The sequence below is a fragment of the Oncorhynchus mykiss genome, chromosome 11 (assembly GCF_013265735.2).
Source record: "Oncorhynchus mykiss isolate Arlee chromosome 11, USDA_OmykA_1.1, whole genome shotgun sequence".
Taxonomy (NCBI): domain Eukaryota; kingdom Metazoa; phylum Chordata; class Actinopteri; order Salmoniformes; family Salmonidae; genus Oncorhynchus; species Oncorhynchus mykiss.
In genome coordinates, this window is record NC_048575.1 from 74,870,019 (window position 1) to 74,894,491 (window position 24,473).

The 24,473-nt window shown below is 43.0% G+C and overlaps 1 protein-coding gene across 4 annotated transcripts; it reads left to right on the forward strand.

Moving 5' to 3' along the window:
* The first annotated feature begins 7,437 nt into the window (after positions 1 to 7,437).
* Positions 7,438 to 18,247, forward strand: LOC110536385 (sin3 histone deacetylase corepressor complex component SDS3). Of its 4 annotated transcripts, XM_036936335.1 has the most exons (12): positions 7,983 to 8,144; positions 8,405 to 8,450; positions 9,506 to 9,575; positions 9,727 to 9,782; positions 11,564 to 11,635; positions 12,024 to 12,043; positions 12,513 to 12,669; positions 14,218 to 14,313; positions 14,580 to 14,666; positions 14,905 to 15,010; positions 16,618 to 16,702; positions 17,475 to 18,247. In XM_036936335.1, the coding sequence occupies exons 1-12, from the start codon at positions 7,998 to 8,000 to the stop codon at positions 17,571 to 17,573; spliced, it is 1,041 nt and encodes a 346-aa protein (XP_036792230.1). In that variant the 5' UTR covers positions 7,983 to 7,997; the 3' UTR covers positions 17,574 to 18,247. The 4 variants fall into 4 exon arrangements, with proteins under 4 accessions (XP_036792231.1, XP_036792230.1, XP_036792232.1 ...); XM_036936336.1 differs by lacking the exons at positions 7,983 to 8,144; positions 8,405 to 8,450 and adding an exon at positions 7,438 to 7,657; XM_036936337.1 differs by lacking the exons at positions 16,618 to 16,702; positions 17,475 to 18,247 and adding an exon at positions 15,863 to 16,057.
* Positions 18,248 to 24,473: the final 6,226 nt, after the last annotated feature.

The following is a 24,473-nucleotide window of genomic DNA, read 5'->3' on the forward strand; positions in this document are numbered from 1 at the left end:
GCTGTTAGTGTCTTAACGACAGTTCCACAGGTGCATGTTTATTAATTGTTTATGGTTCATTGAACAAGCATGAACAAACCCTTTTCAATGAAGATCTGTGAAGTTATTTGGATTTTTACGAATTGTCTTTGAAAGACAGGGCCTTGAAAATGGGACGTTTCTTTTTTTGCTGAGTTTATATATATACTGAACAGAAATAAAAATGCAACATGTAAAGTGTTGTCCCATGTTTCATGAGCTGAAATAAAAGATCCCGGGAATGTTACATGCACACAGAAAGCTTATTTCTCTCAAATATTGTGCCCAAATATGTTTACATTCCTGAGAATTTCTACTTTGCCAAGATAATCCATCCACCTGACAGCTGTGGCATATCAAGAAGCTGATTAAACAGCATGATTAAACAGCATGATCATTACACCTTGTGCTGGGGACAATATAAGGCTACTCTAAAATGTGCAGTTTTGTCACACAACACAATGCCACCCAAGTTTTGAGGGATGGTGTAATTGGCATGCTACCTCCAGGAATGTCCACCAGAGCTGTTGCCATGGAATTGAAAGTTAATTTCTCTACCATAAGCCGCCTCCATCGTCATTTTAGAGAATTTGGCAGTACGTCCGACCGGCCGAACAACCGCAGACCAAGTGTAACCACGTCAGCCCAGGACCTCCACATCCGGCTTCTTCTTTTCTTTTTTCCTTTTTTTTTACCCCTTTTTCTCCCCAATTTCGTGGTATCCAATTGTTGTAGTAGCTACAAACGTACGGGCTCGGGAGAGACGAAGGCTGAATGTCATGCGTCCTCCGATACACAACCCAACCAGCCGTACTGCTTCTTAACACAGCGCGCATCCAACCCGGAAGCCAGCCGCACCAATGTGTCGGAGGCTACACCGTGCACCTGGCAACCTTGGCTAGCGCGCACTGGTGCGCGATGAACATCCGGCTTCTTCACCTGCGAGATCGTCTGAGGCCAGCTACCTGGACAGCTGATGAAACTGTGGGTTTGCACAAAAAAAATATTTCTGCACAAACTGTCAGAAACCGTCTCAGGGAAGCTCATCTGCATGCTTGTCATCCTCACCAGGATCTAGACCTGCCTGCAGTTCGGCGTGGTCACCGACTTCAGTGGGCAAATGCTCACCTTTGATGGCCACTGGTCTGCTCTTCACGGTTTCAACTGTACAACTATTCAACTGTTGTGTGGGTGAGCAGTTTGCTGATGTCTACATTGTGAACAGACTGCCCCATGGTGGCGGTGGGGTTATTGTATGGGTAGGCATAAGCTACGGAAAACAAACACAATTGCATTTTATCGATGACAATTTTAGTACACAGAAATACCGTGATGAGATCCTGAGGCCTTTCATCCGCCGCCATCACCTCATGTTACAGCATAATAATACACAGCAGCAAGGATCTGTACACAATTCCTGGAAGCTGAACATTTCCCAGCTATTACATGGTCTGCATACTCACCAGACATGACACCACCCATTGAGCATGTTTGGGATGCTCTGGATCGATGTGAACGACAGCGTGTTCCAGTTCTCACCAATATCTATCAACCTCGCACAGCCATTAAAGAGGAGTGGGAGAACATTCCACAGGCCCCAATCAACAGCCTGATCAACTCTATGCGAAAGATGTGTCGCACTGCATGAGGCAAATGGTGGCCACAGCAGATACTGACTGTTTTTCTGATCCACGCCCTCTACCTTTTATTTTTGTTATTAATTTTATTGAACCTTTATTAAACTCGGCAAGTCAGTTAAGAACAAATTCTTTTTTACAATGACGGCCAAACCCAGACGACTCTGGGCCAATTGTGTACCGCCCTATGAGACACCCAATCACGGCCAGTTGTGATTCAGCCTGGAATCGAACCAGGGTCTGTAATGACACCTCTAGTACTGAGATGCAGTGTCTTAGACCGCTGTGCCACTCAGGGGCGAAAATCTGATATCAACTTTGGAGGGGACAATTACATTACATTTTCTCCATGGCTTTTCTCCAGTTCCTAAATCCTGCACTAATGAAGGCAACATTTGCTCTTTGGCCAAAAGATGGCTGGCTTGAAAACCCTTGACTACAGTGAATACAACACTCCTTTTATTGATGGTGTATAATGTAGCCATGGGAAATTGCAAAACCATCTCTCTTGAAACGTCAACACTCTGTTGGCAAGAGTTTGCGGTTCTGTAAATTCTGGGTGTGGCTGATATGGTTTTGTGCCATTGAGGTAATTGGACAATGCTGTGCCACTGTCCCCATATACTGGTGCTGCTGGCAACAAGGTTGACACCTGGTCCTGCCGTGGCTGTGACACTGTCCTCTGAAGTCTCTCTCCCTGGCTCTTCCCCTTTCACCACCCTCACTGACTCACAGTCTGTCGCTAGAAAATAAATAAGGTGTTTGCCGTACTCCTAACTACCGGTACACAAAACTAAACAATTAATCACAACAGCAATACCATTGCCTTAAACAAATCTTAGTTCAGTCACCAGTTTAAGTTGAGAGTGGGGGTATCCATGGCATTTTCAAATGATGTCCCTATTTTACAAGTCATTTTTTTTAGAACCTTTCATAATGTTGCCAAACAAAGACTCAACAAACTTACCTGAGACTCCCTGTCTCTGCCAGTCTGTCTCTGCCAGTCTGTCCCTGCATATCTGTCCCTGCCCATCTGTCTCTGCCAGTCTGTCCCTGCCTATCAGTCTCTGCCAGTCTGTCCCTGCATATCTGTCCCTGCCCATCTGTCTCTGCCAGTCTGTCCCTGCATATCTGTCCCTGAATGTCTGTCTCTGCCAGTCTGTCCCTGCATATCTGTCCCTGCCAGTCTGTCTCTGCCAGTCTGTCCCTGCCCATCTGTCCCCCCATATCTGTCTCTGCCAGTCTGTCCCTGCCCATCTGTCCCTGCCAGTCTGTCTCTGCCAGTCTGTCCCTACATATCTGTCCCTGCCAGTCTGTCTCTGCCAGTCTGTCCCTACATATCTGTCCCTGCCAGTCTGTCTCTGCCAGTCTGTCCCTGCCCATCTGTCCCCAGCTCTGCTGTCTGTGTGCCATCTGGTGCCTGCTCTGCCTAATAACATCATTGTGAAACATTTCCATTAGCATTTCACTTCTTTCTAATGAACATTTTATCAACTAGTCTTTGAGATATTAGGCTACTAGGGTTCTTACTTTGCGTTTTGGTGTACTGAAAAATACTCTGATGTCTGTCTTTTTAATTTTTTTCTGACATTTTTCTACCTGGCTGGCCACACACACACACACACACACACACACACACACACACACAGTGTGTCGGTTATTTACAGTAGGAGATGGGCTCCTATCATCTTATCTTCTATCATTCTATATGGGCTTCGATCTAAACGGTAGCTAGCAAATGTGACACGGATTGCAGTGACGAGTTGACAGCTGTATGAGTTCACCATTTACACAACATATGCTGCAACCTTTTGGAATTTTAATATAGTTTGTTTCATATTGGCTGGCTTCCAACAATAGCTGAATTTGCAAAACTAGCGAGGACCAATTCCGTTTCTGTGGCGTTTCCTATAATCTTTGCTACCTAGTTAAATAAAGGTGAAATAAAATAAAAAAATAAAAGTTCCATAGGGACAAGTTAGCTTTTGCAACGAGACCATTAAAGATATTTAAGACAATGGTAGAAGAGAGTGTAATTCTGTTCAGTTTGGAGTTCAGTTTATCGCTGGCCTTATCACAGGGACTTTGAAGCACTACAGCTGCATGCTGATCTTGGAATAAACTGATGATAGCAAAGATTCCATCTTTGACGACGCCACATAAATGGAATAGGTACTAGCTAGCTTAATAGTTCATATTTGCCCGCTAGCTCTGCAAATTCAGCTAGTGTGTGTGTGAACCCTGCCAACATAAAAAAAAAACATTGCTATGGCGCGATTGATTGGATTAAGTTACGTGCATTGAGTGCCTTTCAGACAGTAGATACGAACCCTCTGTTACCTAGCCAGCTAAGGAACTGGCAGTGAATCAAACCATTGTGAGGCAAAGGGCAGGGGGTCGCAATCTTTTATAACTTAAAAACGTGCTATTAAGTGTCTATAATCAGCACAAGTGCTTTCATTGAGTATTATTCATATTATTTAAATGACATAGTTATGTTTACAGTGATATATTGGGGGGGACAAATCATATTTTTCCCAGGATGGGGGGGTCGTGTCCTCCCCGCCCCCCCTGGGATTTCCGCCTATGGCGCCACTCAGGAGCATAAGGTATCTTTTTAACGGTAGGGTGGCTACTTTGAAGAATCTCATATATATTTTGATTTGTTTAACACTTTTTTGGTTACTACATGATTCCATATGTGTTATTTCATATGTTGATGTCTTTACTATTATTCTACAATGTAGAAAATAGTGAAAATAAAGAAAAACCCTTGAAAGGGTAGGTGTGTACAAACTTTTGACTGGTACTGTATATAGGAAAGACACAACGAGACAACAAAAATACTATTTATACTATTAATAGATACAGTGCCTTGCGAAAGTATTCGGCCCCCTTGAACTTTGCGACCTTTTGCCACATTTCAGGCTTCAAACATAAAGATATAAAACTGTATTTTTTTGTGAAGAATCAACAACAAGTGGGACACAATCATGAAGTGGAACGACATTTATTGGATATTTCAAACTTTTTTAACAAATCAAAAACTGAAAAATTGGGCGTGCAAAATTATTCAGCCCCTTTACTTTCAGTGCAGCAAACTCTCTCCAGAAGTTCAGTGAGGATCTCTGAATGATCCAATGTTGACCTAAATGACTAATGATGATAAATACAATCCACCTGTGTGTAATCAAGTCTCCGTATAAATGCACCTGCACTGTGATAGTCTCAGAGGTCCGTTAAAAGCGCAGAGAGCATCATGAAGAACAAGGAACACACCAGGCAGGTCCGAGATACTGTTGTGAAGAAGTTTAAAGCCGGATTTGGATACAAAAAGATTTCCCAAGCTTTAAACATCCCAAGGAGCACTGTGCAAGCGATAATATTGAAATGGAAGGAGTATCAGACCACTGCAAATCTACCAAGACCTGGCCGTCCCTCTAAACTTTCAGCTCATACAAGGAGAAGACTGATCAGAGATGCAGCCAAGAGGCCCATGATCACTCTGGATGAACTGCAGAGATCTACAGCTGAGGTGGGAGACTCTGTCCATAGGACAACAATCAGTATATTGCAGTATATTGCACAAATCTGGCCTTTATGGAAGAGTGGCAAGAAGAAAGACATTTCTTAAAGATATCCATAAAAAGTGTTGTTTAATGTTTGCCACAAGCCACCTGGGAGACACACCAAACATGTGGAAGAAGGTGCTCTGGTCAGATGAAACCAAAATTTAACTTTTTGGCAACAATGCAAAACGTTATGTTTGGCGTAAAAGCAACACAGCGCATCACCCTGAACACACCATCCCCACTGTCAAACATGGTGGCTGCTTTTCTTCAGCAGGGACAGGGAAGATGGTTAAAATTGATGGGAAGATGGATGGAGCAAATACAGGACCATTCTGGAAGAAAACCTGATGGAGTCTGCAAAAGACCTGAGACTGGGACGGAGATTTGTCTTCCAACAAGACAATGATCCAAAACATAAAGCAAAATCTACAATGGAATGGTTCAAAAATAAACATATCCAGGTGTTAGAATGGCCAAGTCAAAGTCCAGACCTGAATCCAATCGAGAATCTGTGGAAAGAACTGAAAACTGCTGTTCACAAATGCTCTCCATCCAACCTCACTGAGCTCGAGCTGTTTTGCAAGGAGGAATGGGAAAAAATTTCAGTCTCTCGATGTGCAAAACTGATAGAGACATACCCCAAGCGACTTACAGCTGTAATCGCAGCAAAAGGTGGCGCTACAAAGTATTAACTTAAGGGGGCTGAATAATTTTGCACGCCCAATTTTTCAGTTTTTGATTTGTTAAAAAAGTTTGAAATATCCAATAAATGTCGTTCCACTTCATGATTGTGTCCCACTTGTTGCTGATTCTTCACAAAAAAATACAGTTTTATATCTTTATGTTTGAAGCCTGAAATGTGGCAAAAGGTCGCAAAGTTCAAGGGGGCCGAATACTTTCGCAAGGCACTGTACATATTAATATTCTTAGAGTACAGTTCAATTATATCTTTAGAAAGAGGAGAGGTGCTGTGATAATGATTTTTTAAATTTGTTAAAAAGCGAAACCTGCTTTTTGCCTGAGTAACCTCTTGTGGCAGAGCATTCCACAATGACGAGGGATTCAATCTGTTTTTGGTTGGGGTACTGGGAAGAAACCCAGAGTGGCGTGTCTGGGGGGGGGGTATGTCTTGTGCATTCGTAAAGTATTCAGACCCCTTCACTTTTTCCACATTTTGTTATGTTACAGCCTTATTAGGTAAATTAGGTATTTCTGATAATTTTTTTAAATTTAAAACCATTCTCTGTGCCGTATTGCTTAATCATAGCAGTCATGCGAGTTAAATCGACATCCATTGATAGAAAAGTGTGTAAAGGCAAATTATTTCCTTTGAAAAGCCTTTGCGCTATGACAGCTCGCAATAGTTTGCTTATACCGTCATTACAAATTACTACAATATTCCTTATTAATTGCCTCTAACGATATGGAAAATGGTTTATAGGATAAATATGGCAACTCATCTCTTGCCGTGGGAAAAAAATATGGCCTTGTGTTCCGCGCTTTGGGCAGGTTTTTAGTGCTTTTTCTGCTGGATATTTTTGCTAGACCTAGATTACCTGGTCAATATAATGGATATTCTGTGTTTGGGGTCCCTATGGTTTTGTCAAGGTATATGTCGGTGTATGTGTGATGACCGCAAAAAACGAACAACCCTACTCAGCAACTATTTCGAATACCCAGGTTTAGGGATATTAATAGTTTAGTGTCTATACAGTTATGTGAACGTGAGGGACGTAAATACTTTCAAGACACGCACTTTACCCCGATAGCCATTATGTTATGATTGACCCAGCGCAGGGTCAATTCGTAACAAAATCGAGGCTAGCAAATCAACATGTGGCAAATGTTGGCACTCAATGTAAACCCTTTGCTGTTGGGAATTAGCTGACTGGTCAAATAAGAAACAACGGTTTACTAATATGAAGTGAATGGTTGTCCGGCATGTGCAATTCTGTATAGCATTTAATTGTAAACTTATACAAATCGCTGAAAATCTTTTGCTCTGCACAAGGGCTGACCTAGAAATGCCTAATTAGACTGCTAAAATATAGCGAAGATACTGGTAACTAACCCTGTTTCATGGAAAAACGCTATTTAATTTATACTATTACATTGGTGTATGCATGACACAAAGATGTGATAAAATTACTATTAAAAATAATCTCTACAGTTTTGTTTTAAATATTTTGGTCAGGCGCAATAACGGCCATCTTACTTCTCATGGGGTCTTAACAGATGTAGGCGCTGTTTTGTTCTGAACTGCAAATTCCAAATCGATTGTTTATCTAACGTTTGTTTACATTTTTACTTGCCATCAAATGGCTTCTACTTTACTATCACCGATGGTAGATTATTACAATGATGAAGAAGAACTTGATAGTGTGGACGACGACGATGATCGAAGCTTCAGGGGAAGAGACTCGGAAGAAGGTAGGTTCGCCAATGTAGCACATTTTGTTAGCTAGCTACTCTTGTGATATTTGCTAATAAACGTTGTTACTTTTCTCAAATAGTCTCCTAAAACTAGTGTGACCTTTGCACGTTTTTTATTTTTTAATACATTTTTTTAAAGAATGAACCCATCCCCATTGAAGAGTAAAGTTTGCGCCAGTTTGGGTAACTAACGCTAGCTAGCCAGCGTTGAATTAACACAGGTTTCTATAATCCAGCTTGTTGTTCGCAGGAGTTTAATCATGAGTCCAAACTGTTAAAAACGAGAGTTTCTATTGGACAAATTCAGGTAGGTCCCGCCCCTTTTCGTTTGGTTGTAATGAATACGCCCCTGGCAGGAAAGCTACCTGTTAGTGTAGATGAGGGACAAGTTCATTATCTTTTTGAACTTTCATGTTTAGCGGTCAAGCCCGGCTTTACTTTTATACAGCAACACGTTGTCAAGTGGTGGACAGACAGCGCTAACGTAATATATATATGAGAGAGAGAGAAAAAGTAGTTTTTGTAACCGTGCATTGGACTTGGAGTCTCGATTTTGGAGTTAAATTCGTAACAAACAGGCAGGCAGTCATTCTCAGTAAAACATTTGTAATGGTTGACAGGTGGCAAGAAAGACTCATCATTTGCTTTAACACCAATATGATTTCAGTGATTGGCCTTTTCTGACACCGTCTTGCCACTGTTGGTGTGAAGTATAAGAAACTATATTTGATTTTGTAATTTCAGCTCTCCTTACATGTCCAGTTAACTTTGAGGCCAGCCATTTCATTGGGTACGTGCGTAGATGAAGGTGGTTTGTTGGGATTTAGCTAAATTAGGTTTTAAGGCCGCGCGCTGATGCAGGCTATTTCCAAATGTCACGTTGCATTTGTGCTGTTAACTTTGGGTATATCTACAGATTTAAGCAATGACCCTTTACTCATGTTACCTGTATTTGATGGAGAGTTGTGTTAGTCTTGTCAATGTTAAGTCAACCATTCACTGGTGTTGTAACTAGCTAGCAAGCGTTAACGTTACGCCGCTAGCTAGCGTTAGCTACCATCAGCTGACAGGTCACCGGCAAAAACCTGCTTTGGCGCTGGCAAACTCAGTAGCTAACGAGCTAGTCGGGTATCTAAAATAGGTACACAACTACGTATTCTCATGCAGGCCACGCAGAGATTGCATCTAGCTAACAACATTTGAAACCGGTTCAATTGCCAAGTCTTGAATTAGCTGTTGCTAATAGCTAAATTGGCTAGCTTGACAAATCGCTCTCGTATTTGGCTTCATCAATTTGCTACGCGTTAGCAACGGGACAAATGTTAGGCACTCAATGTAAACCCTTTTGTTGAGAATTAGCTGGCTGGTCAAATAAGAAACGACTGTTTACTAATCTGGAGTCACTGCCCGGTCTGTGCAATTCTGGTTAACATTTAATTGCTAACTTTTTTTTGATAGAAATGAGCAAGCCTGTTAGCTGAACGCTGAGTTAGCTAGCTTGCCATCTTGCGTGTGGCTACTTTAGCCTACGACATAACATTTCGCATTTATCAGACGACCTTGTTTTACTTTGTTAGTTTATTTTTGTATAAGTCTAAAGGGAAATGGCTGGTAACGCACTCATTGGGGATCCAAATAAAGGTAACTTGACTGAGTAGCTACATCTATCCTACTACTGTTTCCAGCTTTCCTAAAATTAGACATTTCATTGACTTGCTATTGAACAAATTGTTCTGAAAATGTTTTCTTGGCATAGGCCCTATGTCATATGATATTGGTGAACTGTTAGCCTACTTACTGACGTCCGCCATTTTTTTTCTCTTTTTTTTCTTCTCCCTCTTTCAGACACAGAAGATGCCAGTGAAACTGACCTGGCGAAACATGATGAGGATGACTATGTGGAAATCAAAGAACAGTGAGTGTTGTCCACCAATTGCACGGTTACACTGGATAGAATATATGTTGACTTGGATGAAATGGGATGTTCAAAATGTAGCCTGATCTTGAATGACTACAGTTACAGATTTAGTAGTTGGTTGTGATAATCATGTTTTATTTGGTTTCAGGATGTACCAAGACAAGCTGGCATCATTGAAAAGGCAGTTGACGCAACTCCAAGAGGGTAGTGTCACTGTTTCCAATTATCCTCACTGCGTTTATGAATTAGGCCTAGCCTATAATCAGTTCATTATCCTCCTTGCATTCACAATCAATGTGATTATCAATGTCATGAATTCCTCCGCGTGCATAAGTAGAGCTGAGCAGACCTATCATTTTGCACAACTGTTATGATGGCTCCTCAGAGGGTGGTGCTCTTTGCTTTCAGAGATTGGTTGGATAAGAAGTTGGAAGTTTACGTACACTTGTTTTTCAACCACTCCACAAATGTCTTGTTAATAAACTATAGTTTTGGCAAGTTGTTTAGGATATTTACATGACAAGTCATTTTCCAACAATTGTTTAGACAGATGATTTCACTTATAAAAAAACACTATCACAATTCCAGTGGGTCAGAAGTTTACATACACAAAGTTGACTACCTTTAAACAGCTTGGGAAAGTCCAGAAAATGTTGTCATAGGCTAATTGACATAATTTGTCAATTGGAGGTGTACCTGTGGATGTATTTCAAGGCCTATCGTCCAATTCAGTGCCACTTAGCTTGACATCATGGGAAAATCAAAATAAATCAGACAAGACCTCAAATAAATTGTAGACCTCCACAAGCCTAGTTCATCTTTGGGAGCAATTTCCAAATGCCTGAAGGTACGACATTCATCTGTACAAACAATAGTATGCAGTTAAACACCATGAGACCACGCAGCTGTCATACTGCTCAGGAATGAGACACTTTCTGTCTCCTAGAGATTACAGTACTTTGGTGCGAAAAATGTATATCGATCCCAGAACAGCAAAGGAACTTGTGTAGATGCTGGAGGAAACAGGTACAAAAGTATCTATAACCACAGTAAAACAAGTCCTGTATCGACATAAGCTGAAAGGCCGCTCGGCAGGGAAGGAGCCACTGCTCCAAAACTACCATAAAATAGCCAGACAACGGTTTGCAAACTGCACATGGGGACAGAGAGCATACTTTCTAGTCTGATTAAATAAAAATAGAACTGTTTGGCCATAATGACCATTGTTATGTTTGGAGGAAAAGGGGGAGGGTTGCAAGCTGAAGAACACCATCCCAACTGTGAAGCATGGGGGTGGCAGCAGCTTGTTGTGGGGGTGCTTTGCTGCATAAGGGACTGGTGTACTTCACAAAATAGATGGCATCATGAAGAACGAAAATGATGTGGCTATATTGAAGCAACATCACTCAGGAATTTAAAGCTTGGTTGCAAATGGGTCTGTTCAAATGGACAATGACCCCAAGCATACTTCCAAAGTTGTGGCAAAATGGCTTAAGGACAACAAGGTCAAGGTATTGGAGTGGCCATCCCAAACCCCTGACCTCAATCCCATAAATTTGTGGGCAGAACTGAAAAAAACATGTGCGAGCAAGGAGGCCTACAAACCTGACTCAATTACACCAGCTCTGTCAGGAGGAATGGGCCAAAATAACCCAACTTATTATGGGATACTTGTGGAAGGCTACCCGAAACGTTTGACCCAAGTTTAAATAATTTAATGGCAACGCCACCAAATACAAATTGAGTGTATGTACACTTCTGACCCACTGGGAATGTGATGAAAGGAATAATTCTCTCTACTATTATTCTGACATTTCACATTCATAAAATAAAGTGGTGATCCTCACTGACCTAAAACAGGAAATTCTTACTAGGATTAAATGTCAGGAATTATGAAACTGAGTTTAAATGTATTTGGCCTAGGTGTATGTAAACTTCTGACTTCAACTGTATATGCTGTGTTTTAATTAAACTCTTCCCTGCAGGAACACTTCAGGAGTACCAGAAGAGAATGAAGAAGCTGGACCAACAATACAAGGAGAGAGTCCGCAATGCTGGTAAGAAAATGGCACTGTTGTGGAATAGGATCACTGTGCTCATCCCTAAATGGCTCCCTATATAGTACACTACCTTTGGACCAGGGCCCATAAGGCGTAGGGTGCCATTTGGGATACACTCAGTCACCGTTAAGTTGTTGCCACATGGAGAGACCTCATTCTGTGTCATTTAAACTTGAACACCCAAAGTGTGTGCTGCATTTTTGAGGGAGCCAGCTTGTAAGCATTTACTGCACCATTTATTCCTGCTGTGTACATGATGAATAAAAACACTATTTTTTTGTGGTTGTTGGTTTTGTGCTTAAAGTCAATGTGACAGCCAGGGATTAACTGACAATGCAGTCAACATGAGCGTTAACATTGTAATTTGTCTGTTTCTTTCTTACAGATCTCTTTCTCCAACTTGAGGTAAGGGATGTTTTGATATTATTACCTAACATGGAAATTCAACTGACTCCTTCACCTGCTAATTATTGCATTTTTTTAAATGTATTTTATGGCCTTTCGACACAATCTCTGGTTCCTTCTCTCTCTGGTTCCTTCTCTCTCTGGTTCCTTCTCTCTCTGGTTCCTTCTCTCTCTGGTTCCTTCTCTCTCTGGTTCCTTCTCTCTCTGGTTCCTTCTCTCTCTGGATCCTTCTCTCTCTGGATCCTTCTCTCTCTGGATCCTTCTCTCTCTGGATCCTTCTCTCTCTGGTTCCTTCTCTCTCTGGTTCCTTCTCTCTCTGGTTCCTTCTCTCTCTGGTTCCTTCTCTCTCTGGTTCCTTCTCTCTCTGGTTCCTTCTCTCTCTGGTTCCTGCTCTCTCTGGTTCCTGCTCTCTCTGGTTCCTTCTCTCTCTGGATCCTTCTCTCTCTGGTTCCTTCTCTCTCGCTCTCAGACAGAACAGGTGGAGAGGAACTACATCAAAGAGAAGAAGGCGGCGGTGAAAGAGTTTGACGATAAGAAGGTGGAGCTGAAGGAAAACTTAATTGCTGAGCTAGAGGAGAAGAAGAAGATGATAGAGAATGAGAAATTAACAATGGAGCTGACAGGCGGTAGGAGAATCACTGAGACTGTCTCCCTCCTCTCATCACACTCTGGGTGGGGGGGGGGGTAAAAAAGACTGATGGGTGACGGTTGGTTTTTGCTGAGGAAGAAGACTATGTAGGCTAACTTATTTTATCCTCAGTGGAAGTGTTTTGGAGATGGAGTTTCTTAGCTCATCTTATATCTCACAACCTTCATACTAACAAGGGCTAAAAGTCTTAGATACATTGTTTTCACTCTCTAACTTGCAGATTTTTAATCATTCAATTGAAGCCTCCTGGGCTTTTCACACACGGCAGTGTCTAGGGTTTACTGAGACAAGACGGCAAGAATCGTGCAATCTAACAGGCGTGCCACAAATGGGCAAATCACGGCGCAGAATGGCTTCTCGGTAAGCACAACTCATCGGTCCTTGTCACAGATGAGCTATTGCAGCAGACGACCGCACCGGTTCCACTCCTATCAGCTGGGCATGCAATCACCAACACTGGACAATTGAGTGGAAAAACATTGCCTGGTCCAACGAATCCTGGTTCCTGTTGGCATACAGATGGCAGTCAGGATTTGGAGTAAGCAGCATGAGTCCATGGCCCCATCCTGCCTGGTGTCAATAGAGGCTGGTGGTGTAATGTTGTGGGGAATGTTTTCCTGGCACACGTTAGGTCTCTTACCAACTGAGCAACATTTCCATGCCCAGGTTGTTCTGGAGGCAAAGAGGGGTCTGACCCTGTACTAGAACTGCACTGTTGAATCGGATCACTGAATGTGTGTGTGTGTGTGTGTGTGTGTGTACACACGCTGAGTATACCAAACATTGGGATAATCTCCATAATATGGAGATGGCCCATGTTGACTCCAATGCTTCCCACAGTTGTCAAGTTGGCTGGATGTCCTTTGGGTGGTGGACCATTCTTGTTAAAACCCAGCAGCGTTGCAGTTCTTGACACACTCAAACTGGTGTGCCTGGCACCTACTACCATACCCTGTTCAAAGGCCCTTCAATATTTTGTCCAGCCCATTCACCCTCTGAATGGCACACGTACAATCCACGTCTCCAAGGCTTAAACATCCTTCTTTAACCCGTCTCCTCCCCTTCATCTACACTGATTTGAAGTGGATTTAACAGTTGACTTCAATAAGGGATCATAAGATTCACCTGGTTAGTCTGTCATGGAAAGAGCAGGTGTTTTCTTTTGAACTTTTTAATTTAACTAGGCAAGTCCGTTAAGATCAACATTTTATTTACAATGACGTCCAAACCCAGACGATGCTGGGCCAATTTTGCACCGTCTAATGGGACTCCCAATCACTGCTGGTTGTGATACAGCCTGGTTACAGCCTTAGACCGCTGCGCCACTCGGGAGCCCCAAGTTTTGTATACTCGGTGTACATGTACCAATATAGCTTTCCTCTGTGTTATACCCACATGAGTGTCACCCATATAGTTATTAGAATGTACATTCCCATTGAAGTGCTCTGACAGGTGGACTTAGTAGTAATATTTCTACAGTGTCGGGTGCATGGCGGTAAGCTCATTCCATATTACCCCTGTGTAGATTCCATGGAGGTGAAACCCATCATGACACGGAAGTTAAGGAGGCGGCCCAACGATCCAGTCCCCATTCCAGACAAGCGGAGGAAACCTGCACCTGATATCCTTTACTAGAGGTCCAATCACTGTCTGTCTTGTCTACAACAGTGTTGATCCATGTTAGACACTGTCCAGCTTCAAAGAATCTCGTCTTGACTGATTAGTTACATTTCACTTCTTTTTCTTTTCATCTTCACAGGGTTAAAACTTACTAGATACAGTTTTACCCCTTCACAGAAATATATATATATATATGCACACACACACACACACACACACACAAAAAATATGATTTGATTAAGACGAGTTGTCCTTAACGATCCACACCTCAGCTTAACTATTTGCTAACCGATGACCAGATCCTGGAAGATCTGCGAATACTGAACAAGCAGCTGAAATCCCCTAAGCGTCCAGGTATGTGAGCAGTCCATTTTTTACAACTGTTTGGATTGTTTTGTTTCAGTCTAAATGCCATCAAGACAAAATGAAGATGAATCAAGTTATTATACAGGATTTTTGTTCAGACTACAAAAACATGTTTATTTTATTTACATTAAACATCAAGAACTCCTGGGCTGGCAGCGTTTTTAGTAAATTAACTATTTACATTGAAATTACTTTAGTTTTTCTCACACCATGTTTTCTCCCCCAGTGTCTCCGTCGTCTCCAGACCAAATGCCCACCATTCCAATGGAGGCCCCCTCACAGCGCTATGAGGCCCGCATTGAAGAGGGAAAGCTGTACTACGACAAGAGATGGTACATGCACACTGACTATCTTTTTCAATTGGTTGATTAGACCATTTAAAAAAAGTTAAAAAAAATACCAGACAATGTCATGAAGAAAGATGACATGCGATTTAAGCTGAGTGGCACAGCTGACTGAAACAGCAAAAAGGGGGAATTTTGTACTTTTATTGTCTGCTGTTGTGGTTTATCGCTGTTTTAATAGGATTGGTCTAAATATAAGATCTACTGAACTGATTCCCTATAATATAATACCTAGTGTTTTAATTCATGATGCGCTTGACTTTTATTTGCCACTAGATGGCGCCACAGCCGTGTAAATCCTCATGCTCTACTCACTGAAGAATTCTTGGCTTTGCTGATATGTCTGTTTTTTTTAAGACTTCAAAAACAAGATTCAAGAAATGGAAATCATGTTTGTAGTATGTTTATAGTAACATTCCCTCTGGCCAATAGGTCATATTTCATATTAACCAATGGGTGGCTGGAATGTTAGCCAGGCAAGCTCATACTACCTGTCACCATGAAATTACATTACATCGCTATCATGAGGATGGAACATGGGTTTTGGCGTACAGAGCAGTATGCCATTTGGTGATAGTTCCATAGGCTGACAGAAATGACAGTGTTTGCTTGGATGGGATAATCTGTCCTCTCAGGCCCTTTGGGTAAAGAGTAGCTCTCTGCATAGGACATCACGCACCAATGAATAATTCCTTTTGAAGAGTGGAAAATGTGAAATGTGCTCCTCTGTGATATTAAAAATGGCTTTCCATGACTTTCATGTAGCCTTTGATCAATTCTGAAGTGAGAGAGGATCTCAGTTGAGTGAAGTGTTCGCTGCTATCGTTCTCGCTCCCACAGTCTCACCAGACCTAGGATAAGAAAGGCTGAGGGGAGAGGATGGTGAAGACTCAGCAGCCATGGTTGAAACCACATGTGTTCCTTCTCCTTTCTCCCGGTAATGATGTTTCATCTAATGCGCTTGCCTGAAAGCAAGACAGCTGAAGCAAGCGGACATATTTTCTTCAATAAAGAAATAAACCTTTTACTGATTCTGTCTGTTCCAGCTTGTCACTCCTTTTCACTTACCTCAGGGACTCTCTCCTCAGCCACAATCAAAGACTACCTAGCTTTTGGTCATTTTGTTTCTCTCCATTACAGCATTGTCAGATTATCTATTATAATCTTTAAGGGATTGTGTGCTCAAGAGGATATTGTCCTATAGGTTTCAAAGTCCTTATCTGAGTGGACATTATTCCTGGGGCGGCAGGTAGCCTAGTGGTTAGAGCGTTGGGCTAGTAACCGAAAGGTTGCTAGATCGAATCCCTGAGTTGACAGATTAAAAATCAGGCAGTTAACCCACTGTTCCCCGGTAGGCTGTCATTGTAAATAAGAATTTGTTCTTAACTGACTTGCCTAGTTAAATATAAGTAATTCCTTCTCGTACCCCTCACTCAATGCCAGATAATTAATCCTGTTATACTAAATGAGCTACGTGTAATATTTTTATAGGTCATGGTTTCGAAAGGCTTAGAAATTCCTACAGCAATTTAAGATAATTGTCATATATATTTATTTATTTATTTATAAATAACAACTTGTGGCTTTCCCATCAGGTATCATAAGAGCCAGGCCATCCACCTGGAGTCCAAGGAGAACACCAAGATCAGCTGTGTCATCAGCTCAGTGGGAACAAATGAGGTGGGTTTCAGTTCTCATTTCCACAGCTACAGCTCTATGCTTGTACCACTTAAATCCATTATATATTAGAGGGATCCATGACTTGCTAGTATAGAGTTAGGGTGGTCGTAGTAGTCTGTCCGAAGTGCAGTGTAGGTATTGTATGGTGGTGTTTTTAAAAAACTTATTCAACCAGGCAATTCAATTAAGAACAAATTCTTATTTCCAAGATGGCCTGGCAAAAGGCCTGTGGGGACGGGCTAAAAACGAAATGACAAAACGGGCAACAGACGGCAGCATGCATACAACAGCGAACTGTCTGTGAAGTAAAACGACATGCTTCCTTACATAAGGCTACGCAAACTAGTGACATGGGGTGACAACCAGGAACAACTACATGTCTCAACAACCTGTTCATCATCTATTTGTCCTTTGAACTCCTCCAGGGACAATAGATCCTGGAGTTTTGGGTTGGCTTGGAGGGAATTCCAACCCCAGGTGGCTAAGTAAAAGGGCCATTTTTCCATGCTCTGTTCTAATTTTGAGGGCTCTTAGCATAAAACAAGATTGAGATCTTAGCTTGTATGTGTTTTCATTTCGAGCTGGAAGATAGGATGGAAAAAATTATAGTTTTCCTAAAAATGGCCTGATATGTTTAATACAGTAAATAAATTGTGGGATGTTCTTTTGATAAGTTTTGGAACTCCTGATATGATGAGCACCATGCTTTTATTATATAGAGGCTCTTTTGTAAATGACCATAATGCGTCCTATTGGTTGGGTTTCCCCTCAGATCTGGGTGAGGAAGACCAGCGACAGCACCAAGATGAGGATCTACCTGGGACAGCTACAAAGAGGAGCGTTTATCATCCGACGGCGGTCGGCAGCGTAGAAACAACACCGTGCCCCTTCACACTTTCTCTTCATCCATCCATCCATCCATTCCTTCCATCTTGTACATGCAGTGTGTTGCTCCCCCCTCCCTCACGTGGCTCTCTCCCTCATCCCTACTGTGTGCTTGGAGGAAGTCTTCTCCATAACTTCCTGGTGTTTCAATCAATCAGGACCACAGGAGGGGAAGAACGACGCTTTCTGTCAGTCTTTTTAGACATCACCAAGCACACGTGGAAGCCTTTCTCCTTGCTAGTTTTGGCTCAAATAGCCCTTTAGGCAGTTGAGTAGACGTGCAAAGACTGGATAGCCTTGGTATATCAAAAGTTGTCATAGCTACACTACCTTGTCATAGGCTTAGTGAAATGATTTCCATTTTGCTTACGCCATCCAATGCTCTCAGATCTCCACAAGTGCTTAGGGGCTGACGGTCGGTGTTTTGATTGGTCTTCCTTTATATACCTAACTTGGTTCTGTAACAGTTTCAGTCAGCTGTGCCACTCAGCTTAAATCGCATGTCATCTTTCTTCATCATGACATTGTCTGGTATTGTTTTTTCTGGTCAATTAACATTTTATCTTTTTTTCAGAATATATTGGATAGACTTAAGGTTTTAATTTTGTATCTGTATTATTGACATTAAATGAGTTCAGTTAAACCGAAATGTTGAATACATCTGACGTGTCTAAACTGGTTTTGTCCATGGGAGGAAGGTGAACCATTTTATATTTGATTGTTTTCTTGTGCGTTCCATTTATTAAATGTAACTGACAAAAGGCAGTAAGATACCAGCCACCACTGATCTAGCTTTCAGGGCCGGGCCCCCCCGCTACCGTAACGTGGCCAACGGCTCCCCCCCGCTACCGTAACGTGGCCAACGGGTTATTGCCGTTCCACTGCTGTGTTACTGACGTCATCCATTCTTCTCTAAATGGATGTTCTCACCTGGATTTACCTGTTTCACATCGTCTCACAGTATAAGTACTGGATCAGCTCTCTCCCGGTCTTATTCATTATGATCTGAAAGGCAAAGTGATCCTAGATCAGTACTCTTACTCGGAGACACTTTGTTGATATAGAGCTCTCCACCACAGAGCTCCTCATACCAGTGATGTCGCCAACACTGGGCCCATGTCCCAAATGGCACCCTATTCCCTTTTTATAGTGCACTTTTAACCAGAGCCCTATAGCCCCTGGTCAAAAGTAGTGCACTATCCTATGGGCCCTGGTCAAAAGTAGTGCACTATAAAGGGAATAGGGTGCCATTTGGGACACAATCCATGTTGCACTTGTAATAATCTCCACCTCTTAGTAAGCATCCCACTCCACATGCTCTCTCCTTTCGTCCATCTTATAAACACCTTTCCAGTCAGATCTGAGTGTGTAAATGTCTGATAGTCTTGCCCGCTATCTGGGATTAAGCCCTCCCACAAACCTGCTGCTAACACACACACACACACACACACGCCTGGCTCGTAGGGAGACAATAGCCAATAGACATGGTTGAAGTCAGTATAATCAGCTGAGAGGACACTGCAGTGTAAAGTCAACAGGAAGCAGGAGGGGTTTGATGTTCTGTTAATTAACGATGTGTAGCCAAGCGTTGTGTGTGTCAGCTGGGGGAAATACTCACTGGAGTCATTCTGCCACGTGGTTATTGCTTGTGTGCATAAAGGACCACCCAGGGCATCAATAAAATCCACCAGCTCCACCCCCCCCAAGCAGCCACTTCCTGTGCTTTCCTCTTTAAACTGCATTGGCTCCACCCTGTGTGTGTGTCCAGCACATCAATACATGTCGGCAGCCCTAAAGCTGCTTCTTGCTCAGAGCTATCTGTTGGGACAGGTATTCCCAAACGGGTACGCCCAATGCCGTCGGTGGTACAACAAATAAAAACCTGATTTCACATTTTAATCTCTTGCCTGAGTAGCCTCGTTTAACTGCCAATAATACAAGTAAACCATGTAGTGTTCAGTGAAATGACAACACCATGTCAAATACAGGTAGCCTAGTCAAATAATTAACATCCAATCACATTAACTGTTACTCTCTCGCGGGAATTCCACCAACGTCCGTATGTAGCCAAACGTAGCTACTGCTCATTCCGTTGGCTGGAAAACTGATAAATGGTGAAAAAAGTAAGGCCTGAGTCCAAAGAGACACATACCAGCTCTACTGGTAGACCTGCTACTACCAGCAGTACTACACCTGCACCTGTCGACGACACAAGTTGTTCTGCTTCCACCAGCACATCCAATGCTAGCATCAGTAATTCTACATTTGTTGTTAGTCCAGCTGTGAATCTGATGCAGCCGAAGAGCTACTGACCCCTTACCCAGGAAACCACCGAACAACAGACAGGGACATTGGACCATCGAAGAGGTGCAAATATGATGAGAACTACATTGATTTGGGGTTCACTTGTATTGGGAGTAGTGCCTTTCCTCAGCCACAGTGTGTTAGATGTGCAACAGTACTATCTCACAACTCGATGAAACCTTCACTCTTGCGCAGACTTTTAGAAACAAAACATGCCAATTTGAAAAATAAACCACGAGAATTAAGACGACTTTTGAGTAGTAAGACATGTATAAAAGCAACAGATACCATGAATAAGAAGGGTCTAGAAGCATCTTATATAGTGAGCTACCGAGTGGCTAGGACAGGCAAGCCCCATACTATTGTGGAGTACTTAATTCTTCCTGCTGCTGCGTATATGGCTGGGGGAATGCTGGGGGAAAAGGCACAAACTGGTATATGTCTGTTACTTTTATGGGGGGGGGGGTCAATTAAGGAAGACATCCTCTTCTGCAAACCACTGGAAACCAGGACACCAGGAAAGGATATTTTTAAATTACTGGACAGCTTTGTGACACCAAATGGACTTTGGTGGTCAAGATGTGTTGGTATCTGTACTGATGGTGCAAAAGCCAAGACAGAGAGACATAGTGGAGTGGTAACGCGCATGCAAGCAGTTGCTCCCGAGGCCACTTGGGTACACTGCAGCATCCACCGAGAGGCTCTTGCTGCCAAGAGAATGCCTGACAGCTTGAAAGACTTTTTGGACAATACATTGAAAATGGTTAACTTTGTTAAAGCAAGGTCCATGAACTCTCGTGTATTTTCTGCACTATGTAATGAACACACAGGTCTTTCCATCATTGTATGATTTTTTTGTGTGCAAATGTCAAATGTGATATAGTGAAGCACCTGAGTGAGTTGGGTGCGCAATTGCGCATGTACTTTCCCCAAACGAATGACACAAACAACTGGAATCCCCTTTCATGCCCTACCTCCAGTCCACTGATATCTGAACATCGAAATTGCAACAAGCGGTTCTGTGAAAATTGAATCAGAAGCCACTGCCATATTTCTGGATTGGGCTGCTCTCAGAGTATCCTGCCTTGGCAGATTGCGCTGTTAAGACACTGGTGCCCTTTGCAACCACATATCTACAGTATGTGTGAGTGGGTTCTCGGCCCTCACTAGCATGAAAACTAAATACAGGCACAGATTTTGTGTGGAGAATGATTTAAGACTGAGACTCTCCAATACAACTCAACATTGCAGAGTTATGTGCATCCTTTCAAGCACACCCTTCTCATTAACCTGTGGTGAGTTAGATAAAAAAAATTGATGAACAAATAAAGTTTTATATGTAAGATGGTTAAATAAAGAGCAAAATGATTGATTATTATTATATTATTATTTGTGCCCTGGTCCTAGAAGAGCTCTTTGTCACTTCCCACGAGCCGGGTTGTGACAAACACTCACACTCATTCTTGAGTTTAATAAATGTATCTTATAGTGTGTGTGTGTGTGGCAGCTTACAATGATGGCAAAAACAACATTTGAAAGTGCGCTGACCCTGTTGTTAGAGGGGGTACGCAGCTGGAGGTTGAATGTTTGAAGGGGTACAGGACTATAAAAAGTTTGGGAACCACTGTGTTGGGAGATGTCTGGCAGGACTAAAGCTGCTCCTTGCTCAGTGCTATCTGTTGAGAGATGTCTGGCAGACCTAAAGCTGCTCCTTGCTCAGTCCTATCTGTTGAGAGATGTCTGGCAGACCTAAAGCTGCTCCTTGCTCAGTGCTATCTTTTGAGAGATGTCTGGCAGACCTAAACTGCTCCTTGCTCAGTGCTATCTGTTGAGAGATGTCTGGCAGACCTAAAGCTGCTCCTTGCTCAGTGCTATCTGTTGAGAGATGTCTGGCAGACCTAAACTGCTCCTTGCTCAGTGCTATCTAATGAGAGATGTCTGGCAGACCTAAAGCTGCTCCTTGCTCAGTGCTATCTGTTGAGAGATGTCTGGCAGACCTAAACTGCTCCTTGCTCAGTGCTATCTGTTGAGAGATGTGTGGGATACAGCTAGACTTAGAGAGGAAGTACTAGTTTTGCGCCACTTTATATTTCTCTTGCAGCCTCTACTCACTCTAGTTTGGAGTGGAGGAGGGTAGGGTTTGGTGCTTACTTTATGGAGACTGAAAAACATCAAATCAACATGTAAAGACGTTTTCCATACGCACAAAAAGCTTATTTCACTCATATTTTATGCACAAATATGTTTACATTGCTGTTATTGAGCATTTCTCATTTGCCAATATAATCCATCAACCTGACAGGTGTGGCATATCAATAAGCTGATTAAACAGCATGATCATTACACAGGTGCACCTTGTGCTGGGGACAATAAAAGGACACTCTAAAATGTGCAGTTTTGTCACACAACAAAATGCCACAAATGTCTCATGTTTTGAGGGAGCGTGCAATTGGCATGCTGACTGCAGGAATGTCCACCAGAGTTGTTGCAAGGGTATTAAATATGAATTTCTCTACTGTAAGCTGCCTCCAACTTCGTTTTAGAGAATTTGGCAGTACGTCCAACCAGCCTCACAACCGCAGACCACGTGTAACCACACCAGTCCAGGACCTCCACATCTGGCTTCTTCACCTGCGGGGGGGCTGAGGAGTATTTCTGTAAAATAAAGCCCTTTTGTGGATAAAAACGAATTATCCCCAGGGGGTGGGTCTGGCTCCCCAGTGGGTTGGCCTATGCCCTCCCCCGCCCACCAATGGTTGTTTTTCTGCCCAGTCACGTGAAATCCATAGATAAGGGCCTAATGCATTTCTTTCAATTGACTGATTTCCTTATATGTACTGTAACTCAGTAAGGTCTTAGAAATTGTTGCATTTATATTTTTGTTAAGTGTGTCTCTGTCTGTAGGACATGAACATTTTACATCACCTTTTGCCTTTGTGTGGGTGGCACAGAAATAACTTTATTAAACAAAATCAGTATATTTTGTATTTTTTCCAGAAGGAACTTTGATTGCGGCAAATCATGCAGCTTGTTCCATTTTTGTGTTGAGTGCTGCTGATGAACAATGGTATAATGTTGACACTTAATGATTTCTGTGTAAACAAACCGCTTGAAAACGATCCTTTATTAGCTACCTTGTCATGCCTTGCCTTGTCTAGTCACTGACACCTAGCAGAACCCCATGTAGCCTAGTCACTGACACCTAGCACAACCCCATGTAGCCTAGTCACTGACACCTAGCACAACCCCATGTAGCCTAGTCACTGACACCTAGCAGAACCCCATGTAGCCTAGTCACTGACACCTAGCAGAACCCCATGTAGCCCAGTCACTGACACCTAGCAGAACCCCATGTAGCCTAGTCACTGACACCTAGCAAAACCCCATGTAGCCTAGTCACTGACACCTAGCACAACCCCATGTAGCCTAGTCACTGCCACCTAGCAGAACCCGATGTAGCCTAGTCACTGACACCTAGCACAACCCCATGTAGCCTAGTCACTGACACCTAGCAGAACCTCATGTAGCCTAGTCACTGACACCTAGCAGAACCCGATGTAGCCTAGTCACTGACACCTAGCAGAACCCCATGTAGCCTAGTCACTGCCACCTAGCAGAACCCCATGTAGCCTAGTCACTGACACCTAGCAGAACCCCATGTAGCCTAGTCACTGACACCTAGCACAACCCCATGTAGCCTAGTCACTGCCACCTAGCAGAACCCCATGTAGCCTAGTCACTGACACCTAGCAGAACCCCATGTAGCCTAGTCACTGACACCTAGCACAACCCCATGTAGCCTAGTCACTGCCACCTAGCAGAACCCCATGTAGTCTAGTCACTGACACCTAGCAGAACCCCATGTAGCCTAGTCACTGCCACCTAGCAGAACCCCATGTAGCCTAGTCACTGACACCTAACAGAACCCCATGTAGCCTAGTCACTGACACCTAGCAGAACCCCATGTAGCCTAGTCACTGACACCTAGCAGAACCCCATGTAGCCCAGTCACTGACACCTAGCAGAACCCCATGTAGCCTAGTCACTGACACCTAGCAGAACCCCATGTAGCCTAGTCACTGACACCTAGCACAACCCCGTGTAGCCTAGTCACTGCCACCTAGCAGAACCCGATGTAGCCTAGTCACTGACACCTAGCACAACCCCATGTAGCCTAGTCACTGACACCTAGCAGAACCTCATGTAGCCTAGTCACTGACACCTAGCAGAACCCCATGTAGCCTAATCACTGACACCTGAGCACAACCCCATGTAGCCTAGTCACTGCCACCTAGCAGAACCCCATGTAGCCTAGTCACTGCCACCTAGCAGAACCCCATGTAGCCTAGGCACTGACACCTAGCACAACCCCATGTAGCCTAGTCACTGACACCTAGCAGAACCCCATTGTAGCCTAGTCACTGACACCTAGCAGAACCCCATGTAGCCTAGTCACTGACACCTAGCAGAACCCCATGTAGCCCAGTCACTGACACCTAGCAGAACCCGATGTAGCCTAGTCACTGACACCTAGCAGAACCCCATGTAGCCTAGTCACTGACACCTAGCAGAACCCCATGTA